At 48.5% G+C, this 10,000-nt stretch overlaps 2 protein-coding genes across 2 annotated transcripts in view; one reads left to right on the top strand and one right to left on the bottom strand.

Moving 5' to 3' along the window:
• ENH_00025660 (hypothetical protein, conserved) overlaps nucleotides 1-4,979 on the bottom strand; it is a gene marked incomplete at both ends in the record, with an annotated part of 7,695 nt that extends 2,716 nt beyond the window's left edge. Inside the window, 4 exons of the mRNA XM_013579816.1 lie at nucleotides 1-3,257; nucleotides 3,768-3,987; nucleotides 4,387-4,489; nucleotides 4,886-4,979. The exon at nucleotides 1-3,257 is cut by the window's left edge and continues 2,716 nt beyond it. Coding sequence (XP_013435270.1) covers nucleotides 1-3,257; nucleotides 3,768-3,987; nucleotides 4,387-4,489; nucleotides 4,886-4,979 — 3,674 coding nt within the window. The remainder of the gene's footprint in view (nucleotides 3,258-3,767; nucleotides 3,988-4,386; nucleotides 4,490-4,885) is intronic.
• A 4,355-nt stretch (nucleotides 4,980-9,334) lies between these two features.
• The window catches only part of ENH_00025650 (hypothetical protein), a gene marked incomplete at both ends in the record, with an annotated part of 5,666 nt that continues 5,000 nt past the window's right edge, over nucleotides 9,335-10,000 (top strand). The window contains one exon of the mRNA XM_013579815.1: nucleotides 9,335-10,000. This exon is cut by the window's right edge and continues 308 nt beyond it. Within this exon, the coding sequence (XP_013435269.1) occupies nucleotides 9,335-10,000 (666 nt within the window).

Here is a 10,000-nt window from a genome sequence, read left to right as displayed (position 1 = left end):
GCTGCTGCAGTCGCCGGTGTACGTACACTGCGCTGTGTGCCCTTGCTGCTGAAGTCCCCCCAGGGGCCCCCAGGGGCCTCAGGGGGCCCCCGGGGGACCCCCTGGGTTAAGTTGCTGCTGGGGGGCCCCCCTTGGTGGGGTTGTTGTTCTTGTTCTGTCAGCAGCAATTGCGGGGGGGCCCCCCGCATGCTTGGGAAGCTTTGGGGGCCCCCTTCAGGGGCCCCCCCAGTGGCTTGCCCCTCTGGAGAGGCCCCTGGGGAGGTCTGGGGGCCCCCAGCAAACTCACTGGGGGGCCCCCCTGGGATGGGGGCCCCCCTGGGGGTTGGGGGCCCCTGTGAGGTGGGGGCCCCCTTGGGGGTTGGGGGGCCCCCTGGGGCCGGGGGCCCCATAGGGTCTAGGGGGCCCCCCTGTGCGGGGGCCCCCAGGGGGGCTGGGGGGCCCCCCTGTGGGGGGCCCCCCTGGGGGGTCAGGGGGCCCCCGGGGGTGGGGGCCCCCCTGGGGGTTGGGGGGCCCCTAATGGAAAGTCTGTGGACTGGCAAAGGTCTTATTCTTTGATTAATTATATTGTTGTTTTCGAGAGCAAGTTGTACAGAAACCCCACACACTGGCCGCTGCTGCTGCTGCTGCTGCTGCTGCTGCTGCTGCTGCTGCTGCTGCTGCTGCTGCTGCTGCTGTTTCACTAAGAGAGTAATGTGGTACTCGCCGCTGCTGCTTAAAGGGGGGATTGAGAGAGGGCTGCAATCGGAGTGCAGCAGCAGCTGCTGCTGCCTACTTTCCCCGCCAGCGCTGCTGCTGCTGCTGCTGCTGCTGCTGCTTTTGCTGCTGCTGCTGCTGCACTGAAGGACACAAGCCTGCAGCAGCAAGGGCCTCGAGGGGGCCCCCTTCACCTCCCAAGATACCAGGAGGCCCCCCCCCCTTTTTGGGTTCACTTCTACTTCAAGGAGGGGCCCCCCTCCTTCCCTTATTTGCTGCTGGCTGCCTGCAGCAGCAGGCTGCACCGCTGCTGCTGCTGCTGCTGCTGCTGCAGTGAGGCTCCTGTTTCCCTGCTGCTGCTGCTGCTGCTGCTGCTGCTGAGGCGGCCGCACACCCCAAAGGGTCTTCAGGGGGGCCCTTTCAGCAGCAAATAGTCCAGGGGGGCCCCCCACTTCTGGGGGCCCCCTGGCTAGCCGCAGAGAGGGTACAGGACCCTCCGGGGGCCCCTGTGGCTTTTTCGTTGCTGCAGCAGCAGCAGCAGAACCTGCTGCTGCAGCAGCTGCAGCAGCTGCTGCTGCTGCAGCAGCAGCTGCTGCTGCTGAATCTGCTGCAGCACCTGAAGCCCGACTGCCTCCGGGAGAGGGCCGCTTCTGCAGCAACAGGTCTGCAGTGTCTGCTCTTTTGCTGCTGCTGCTTCTGCTGTTGCTGCTGCTTCTGCTGCTGTTGCTTTTGCTGCTGCTGCTGATCCTGCTGCTGCTGAACGCCTCCGCAAGGGTCAGCGGCTCTGCTGCAGCTCGACGCCTACTGCTGCTGCTACTGCTGCTGCTACTGTTACTGCTGCTGCTGCTGCTGCTGCTGCTACTGCTGCTGTTGCTGCTGCTGCTGCTGCTGCGGGTCCCATTGCTGCTGCTGTCGTGAGTGCAGCTGCTGTTTGCCGTCGCAGCGAAGCGCCTGCTGCTGCTGCTGTCGCTGCTATTGGAATCGCTGCTGCTATTGCTGCTGGTGTTGCTGCTGGTTTTGCTGCTGCTGCTGCTGCTGCCGTTGCTGTTGTTGCTGCTGCTGCTGCTTCTGCCTCTGGCAGACACTTGCGCAGCAACTTCTGAGGTCTCCAGGGGCCCCTGAGACTCTTTAGCTGCTGCTTGGGGGCCCCCCTCTGAACAAGACTTGATTGTGGCTGCTTCTGCTGCTGCTTCTGCTGCTGCTGCTGCTGCTGCTGCTGCTGCTGCTGCTGCTGCTGTAGGGCTCTGGGTTCCATCGGGGGGCAGCCGATGCTGCTGCAGGCTTTGCTGCTCCTGCGGCGGAGAAGGGGCCCCCCTATCTGCAGTCCTTGCAGCAGCAAAAGGGTCCCCTGCTGCTGTTGCTGCTGCTGCTGCTGCTGCTGCTGCTGCTGCTGCAGCACTCGGGTAAAAGGGAAGGGAGTGCGGCTGCTTCGAAGCAGCAGCTGCAGAGCCAGCAGCAGCAGCAGCAGCAGCAGCAGGAGACGAACTCCCAGCCGCGCTGGGCGCTGTGTCTTCCAGTGCAGCAGCCGGAGGGTCAGCAGCAGCAGCAGCAGCAGCAGCAGCAGCAGCAGCAGCAGAAAGAGCGGTCGGCGGCGTGGATTGTGCCTCTCTTTCTGCTGCAGCTTCAGCAGCGCAGCAATCTTCTTCTGCTGCTGCTGCTGCTGCTGCAGCACTGGCAGCAGCAGCAGCAAAAGCCCCCGAAGGCTCTTCAAGGCCAAGAGCTTCGCTGATTTGAAGTGCCAGCAGCCGGCTTCTGCAGCGCCACTCTTGCTGCTTGCTGCTGCTGCTGCTGCTGCTGCTGCTGCTGCTGCTCCTCTCTATTATGCTGCTACCTAGGAGTTTGGTGCTGCTGCTGCTGCTGAAGGTGCTGCTGCTGCTGCTGAAGGTGCTGCTGCTGCTGCTGAAGGTGCTGCTGCTGCTGCTGAAGGTGCTGCTGCTGCTCCCACTGCTGCAGTCCCCTGTGCTTTCATTTCCAGGCCTATCATCTCCCACAGAGACGCCGCCGCTGCTGCTGCTGCTGCTGCTGCTGCTGCTGCTGCTGCTGCTGCTCCCGTTGCTGCTGCACCCACCTGCAGCAGCAGCAGCAGCAGAGTCTCCACTGGAGCAGCAATCTCCTTCTGTTCCCTTTACAACACTTCCTGTACCCTTTTTCTCAGCTGCAAATGCCGAGGGGGCCCCCGCATTGGGGGCCCCCTGGAGGGCCCCTAGCGGCAGGGGCCCCCAGGGGGCCCCTAGAGATAGGGTACCCAGGGGGGCCCCCAGGGGTGCCCCCAGGGGGGCCCCCAGGGGGGCCCCCGGGGGGGCCCCCGGGGGGGCCCCCAGGGGCAGGGGGCCCCCTGTGTCTCCGTTATTGTCTGCAGCAAGCTGGGGCTGTTCCCCTGGGGGCCCCCCGGGGGCCCCTAGTGGCCTGGGGGCCCCCAGCAGGTCTGGGGGCCCCCAGGGGCCCCCCAAGTCGCAGGGGCTGCTGGGGGGCCCCCCTATGGGGGCCCCCAGCCCCACAGGGGCCCCAGCAGCAGCAGCAGCAGCAAAAGGGACAGGGGGGCCCCCCGTGTCTCTTTGGAGGCCCTGGCAGCAGCAAAGAGAAAAAGAGAAAAAAGAAAATAAGGAAAACTGTTAGCAGCAAAAAGAAAAGACTTTAAAATACTTTTAAAATAAAATAAACATTTAAACAAAAACAAATAAACAAATAAATAAATAAATAAATAAAAGTCCAATTTGCTGCTGCTGCTCCCCGGCCCCACACAGGGGCCTCAGGGGGCCCCCTCGGCGCTCTTCAGGGGCCCCTGCTGAACCCTTTGGGGGCCCCCAGGGGGCCCCCAGAAGGGTTCAGCAGGGGCCCCTGAACCCTTTGGGGGCCCCCAGGGGGCCCCCAGGGGGCCCTAGTACCCTAAAGGCCTCCTTAGAAGCCGCTCCTGGGGCCCCCTTAAGGGCCCCGCGGGGGGGCCCCCAAGGGGGCCCCAGGGGGCCCCAGGGGCCCCCTTAAGGGCCCCCAGGGGGCCCCCTTAAGGGCCCCCAGGGGCCCCCCCGGGGCCCCCCGGGGGGCCCCTTGAGGCGACAATGAGGGTACTGACTTACTGGGTCTCTGCGGGCTTGAAGAAGGTACTTGGCGGAAGGAGGTTTGTCTTTTTTGATTTCTTTTTTAATTTCATTTTTGATTTCATTTTTGATTTCATTTTTAATTTCTTTTTTATTTTCTTTTTTAATTTCTTTTTTATTTTCTTTTTCTTCTTTTTCTAATTTCCTTTTTGACTCCTTTGGGTGCCCCAAGAGGCCCTGCAGGCCGGAGACCCCGAAGCTGAGATGCACTCCACAAAGGGTTTAGGGTTTAGGGTTTAGGGTTTAGGGTTAGGGTTTAGGGATAGGGTTTAAGGTTTAGGGTTAGGGTTTAGGATTAGGGCTTAGGGTTTAGGGTTAGGGTTTAGGGTTTACGGTTTAGGCGCAAAGCCTTCGCGTCTAGCTTCGCCGTGCCGTTGTCCCATTTTTTAGGGTTTAGGGTTTAGGGTTTAGGGTTTAGGGCTTAGGGTTTAGGGTTTAGGGTTTGCATGCTCACTCCATTAGAACTGCTTGAAAAAGACTGAGTCCCCTTCCTTGAACCCTAAAGACACAGCGCCGCGAAACACGCCACTCAAACCCTAAACCCTAAACCCTAAACCCTAAACCCTAAACCCTAAACCCTAATTGTGGACTTTCTCACTCGAGCTGCTGCTGCAGCTGCTTCTCCTCCTCCCTCAGCTGTCTCCTTTGCTGCAGCAGAGTCTCCTTCTCGGCTGTCACTTCAACTAGCAGCTGCAGCAGTCCTGTGTGCACAGCAGCAGCAGCAGCAGCAGCAGCAGCAGCAGCAGCAGTAGCAACAACAACAGATGCAGCAGCAGCAGCAGCAACAACAGGTGCAGCAGCAGCGCGAAGAAACCGAAACTGAGGGCCAGCTCGTAAATAGCTGCACTTGCTGGCAGCAGCAGCGGCTGCTGCTGCTGCTGCTGCTGCTGAAGCAGCAGCAGCGGCTGCTGCTGCTGCGGAAGCAGCAGCAGCTGGAAAACCTGTAGCCGCTGCGGGAGTCGGCGCAGGGCGTTTCTATCTGCTGCTGCTGTTGCTGCTGCTGCTGCTGCTGCTGCTGCTGCTGCTGCTGCTGGCTTTGAGGCCCAGCCCTCAGGGCTTAGGGTTTAGGGTTTAGGGTTTGGGGTTTGGGGCCTCACCGTGTTTGGCTGTGTGCAGGGACCTGAGGGTTCTGAGGAGCTGGTCCGGGGGGAGGGCCCCCAGGGGGGTTTCTTTGGGGCAATTGGAGACCATTTTGAAGGAAAAAAAGAATTAATTGAATTAAAAATGATAAAACATAATTGAGTTTTGATTTATTTTTCAAAAATGCAAAAAAACGAAGAAAAACTCCATCATCGCCGAACCGGACCGGCTGCTGCTGCTGCTGCTGCTGCTGCTGAACACCCCGAGGGTTTGGGGTTTTTAAAACGGGAAAAACACCATTTAATTCCCTTTATTTTTTAAAGTAAGAGGGTTTAGGGTTTAGGGTTTAGGGTTTAGGGTTTAGGGCTTCCCGCAACTCACAACCCCTCCTGCGCCCATGCAGCCGCAGACCGCCACCGACAGCAGCAGCAGCAGCAGCAGCAGCAGCAGCAGCAGTGTTTGCTGCTGCTGCTGCAGTTCAATTGCTAGTTTTACCTCTTCATTTTAAATTCAAAATAAATTAAAATATATTTCAAAAGAATTCAAAACTTTTCGTCGTTGCATGCAAAGCCTGAGGTGTACATACACCTCAACAACACAGACCACCGCGAGCACAAGAAATGCTTTTCATCTTTTTGCACTTTTCTGGAAATTCCCAAAACCCTTTTTGAATGAAAAGGTTTTTAAAATCAGAATATATTAGTTCTTTCACCGCCAGAGTTTATGACCTAGGGTTTAGGGTCTGGGGTTTAGAGTTCATGGTATTTGCGAGGGTTTAGGGTTTAGGGTTTAGGGTTTACGTTGAGGGTTTACGAACTTCATTAGGTTATGAAATCTAAAGCCTGTAGCGCTTATAGCCATCCACACATGTTTATACCTAAATGTATACCTAGAGAATTAAAGGTTTAGGGTTTAGGGTTAAGGGTTTAGGGTTTAGGGTTTAGGGTTTAGGGTTTAGAGTTTAGGGCAAATCTCGAGTGTCTTTGCCTGAGACCTTTCGCGTCTAGGCACTTCCAGTGTACATACACCTCCCGATGCAGGAACATCGGGACGAGGAAGTTTTAAATAAATCATTTTTTGGATTTTCTTTTTTGAAAATAAATTTAATTTAATGCATGCAAAAGGACTTTTAAAACCACAAAAGGTTCATTTGCCGGTTTACTTCTCCTTTTAATTATCTGTACTTGCTGTTAGTAATAATAATAATAATAATAATAATAATAATAATAATAATCATAATCATAATCATAGTAATAATAATAATAATAATAATAACAATAATAATAATAATAATAATAGTAATAGCAATATTATGAGAACGATAATAAGGATAATAGCGATGACAATAATAGTAATAATAATAGTAATAATAATAATAATAATAATAATAATAATAATAATAATAACAATAACAATAATAATAGTACCAATAATAATAATAATATAATGTGATAAAATATAATAATAATAATAATATAATATAATGCAATAATAATAGTAGTAGTAATAATAATAATAATATGATGTGATATAACATACTAATAAGAATAACATAATATAATATATTGAAATAATAATAAAAATAATAATAATAATATTACTACTATTATGATAACAGAATAATAGTAATAATGCCATTTTAGACAGACTGGATTACAAAGAGAATTTGGAAATAAAAATAAAACAAATAAACAAAAAAGAATTAAATTTCATTTTTATTTTTCTGAAATTAATTTCTTTAAATTTCTCCGCATTTAAAACTCCATAAATTCAAAAAACAAATTTTAGATTTGCAATTTTTGCATTTGCGCAAATGTAAATATTATTTTATAAATGCAATTCTGACTAGAAATATAAAGATTAATATAATTATAATTATAATTATAATTATAATTAGAATTATATTACAATTACAATTACAATTATAATTATAATTATAATTATAATTATAATTGTAATTGTAATTATAATTATAATTATAATTATAATTATAATTATAATTGTAATTGTAATTATAATATAATTCTAATTCTAATTATAATTGCAATTTTAGTTCTAATTTTACTTCTAATCCTAACTAAAATTGTCGTTAAGATTATAATTATGATTATCATTCTAATTCTAATTCTGATGAATATAATTATAATTACAATTATCAGAATTAGCATTAGAATGATAATTATAAATATAATTATAATTATAATTATATTTATTAATTATAATTATAATTACAATTATAATTATAGTTGTAATTGTAATTATTTGAATAGTGTGCGCAGGTGTACGTACACTCGGAATGTGCGTACACCTGCATGCGCAAATATTTGGTTTCTTTTTGCCGGGACTTTCTGCTAAATTTATTTATTATATTTATTATATTTATTTGATTTATTTTATTATTTTATTTATATTATTTATTTTGTTTATTTTATTTATTTTATTTGTTTTATTTATTCAATTTACTTTATTTATTTAATACAAGAGAACAAATGCATTCTTATTATTCATGCATAAATATATATATATATATATATATATATATATATGTATTTAATTTTATATATATACAAACACTTATTTATAAATGTATAAATATAAATATATATTTATATATATTTTTAATTTTAAATGGAATTCCAATCAAATATGAATGTATGCAATTGGAAAATAAAAATAAATTCATAAAATATATTTATTTGCTTTTGTTTGATTTATTTAAAGTCCAAATGAAGAAAAATAACGAAAAACAAAAATAAATTCATTAAATGTATTTATTTGCTTTTGTGTGATTTATTTAAAATCTAAATAAAGGACCCCATGCAGAAATGTTCCGCGTATTTATTTATTTACCTATTTATTTATTTATTAATCATTTATTTACCTACTTATTTATTATCTATTTATTCATTTATTTATTTATTTATATAGTAAATAAATAAATTGATTTATTTTTATTGAAAATTGTTGATTTATGCGGATCAAATAGTCTTGCTTCTGACAAATATCCAAAAGCATTTCCTTAAAGTTCGAAAAATAAAAAATTGCATTCTTACCATTTGCAAAAGTATTTATAAAAGTATAATTTTATATACTTTTAAAAATATAAATAAACACTTTCTGGAATTTAAAATATCTTCTCAAAAGAATTTAAAAATCATTAAAATGACTTTTGAGAAGAAAAGAAAATTGCGCTGAGAGCCTGTTAATCAGGTGTACGTACACCTCAAGGACTCCTCAGCGTTCTAAAGGATTGGGAACTCTAAACCCTAAACCCTTAACCCTAAACCCTAAACCCTAAACCCTAAACATTAAACCCTAAACCCTAAACCCTAAACCCTAAACCCTAAAAGGGGAACAACGGCACAACGAAGCTAGGCGCTAAACGCTAGACTCCAAACGCTAAATCCTGAACCCTAAACCCTAAACCCTAAACCCTTAACCCTAAACCCTAAACCCTCAAACGTGGTTTCGAAAACAATGATGAAGGCACTGCAAAATGCGGGTAAGTTCATGCATGGTTTTCCTCTCCCTTCTTCCCTTTGTGCTGTCTAGTATCGCTTTGTAAACCCTAAACCCTAGGCCCTAAACCCTAAACCCTAAACCCTAAACCCTAAATCCTAAACTCTAAACCCTAACCTCTGCTTTTTCGTCTGGCGGCGCTGGCTGGCACACCGGGCGCCTCTGCAGCAGCTCCAAAGGCCGCCTCAAGAGTTTTTTCAATGAATTTGAATTAAAATAAATTAAATTAAATTAAATTAAATTAAATTGAGTTAAATTAAGTCAATTTAAATTAAATTGAATTCAATTTAAAGACAATTAAACTTCAAATTCAACAAATTCCGCCGAAGGAATCACAAAAGATTCCGCAGCTTGCTGAGCGAGATCCACCGAGTCAGGTGACCTTGCAGTTTCAGCGTTTTTTCCGGTGCTTTTTCAAATTAAATGAATTAATTTAAAAGTTTTATTTAAAATTGATTTATTTAATTTAAATTTGGTCATTTAAAACGCCGTTTTAGAGCAGATATCGACACCTGGGGGCCCCCCATTCGGCGCTGCACCTGGGGCCCCCCGTCAGGTGTATCGACACCTGATGATCTCAGCCCGGCTTTTCTGCCAGGTTGAATTATTAATTTAATTACTTCTTTTTTAAGCTGAAAATTATAATTATTGCGTTAATTTTACTCCAAAGAAGTTAAAAAAGAGCAGCAGCAGCAGCAGCAGCAGCAGCAGCAGCAGCAGCAGCGGCGGCAGCAGCAGCAAGGACTCTTGAGTCAGGGCTGCGGTGGGGGGCCTCCCCGGGGGCCCCACGTTTGCCTTTCTTTAATTAATTCTTCTTTTCTTTTTTCTGATAATATTTAAAAGTTTTTTCTTCTTCGAAAAGCCCCAAAGTCCCATTTAAAGCTGCTGCCTCCCGGGGTCACTTCAGCAGCAGCAGCAGCAGCAGCAGCAGCAGCAGCAGCAACACAATGGCTGCCAAAGACCGCCTCATAGACATCGCAGCAATCATAGCTTTAGCAGCAACAGAAAAAAGAAAACAAAACCAAAAGAATGAACTCAAAGACCCTCACCAGTCCCCAGATCCCCAGGGGCCCCCAAACCCTAGGGGGCCCCCTGGGCCCCAGGGGCCCCCCGAGATCCAGGGGCCCCCTGACCCCCGGGGGCCCCCGGGGCCCCCAGGGCCCCAGGGGCCCCTGGGGCCCCGGGGCCCTTTAGAGCACTTGGGGGCCCCCGAGCTTCTGGGGCCCCCAGGGGCCCCCGACTTTTCTGCGCCTAAGGGGCCCCCGGGGCCCCTGGGGGCCCCTGGGGGCCCTCAGGGGCCTCAGGGGGCCCTGGGGGGGCCCCCAGGGTCTCTAAGGGCCCCCGAGGGCCCCCAGGGGCCCCCAAGACCTCCGCAAGAGCTCGAAGGGGGGCCCCTGAGGCCCCCAAATGCATTAAAAGCCCCTAATAATGCTGCAGAAGGTCTTGAGGCCCCAGGGGCCCCCAAAGGCCCGGGGCCCCCTAGGCACCAGGGGGCCTTCGAGCCCCCGGGGGCCCCCGAGGCCCCGGGGGCCCCCGGGGCCCCGGGGGGCCCCCAGGGGCCCCCGGGGGGCCCCCAGGGGCCCCCGGGGGGCCCCCAGGGGCCCCCGGGGGCC

This window comes from Eimeria necatrix, genomic scaffold (assembly GCF_000499385.1).
Source record: "Eimeria necatrix Houghton genomic scaffold, Enh_scaff197, whole genome shotgun sequence".
Classification (NCBI taxonomy): domain Eukaryota; phylum Apicomplexa; class Conoidasida; order Eucoccidiorida; family Eimeriidae; genus Eimeria; species Eimeria necatrix.
Note: the sequence above shows the minus strand (reverse complement) of the source record. Positions and strands in the feature narration are given on the sequence as shown.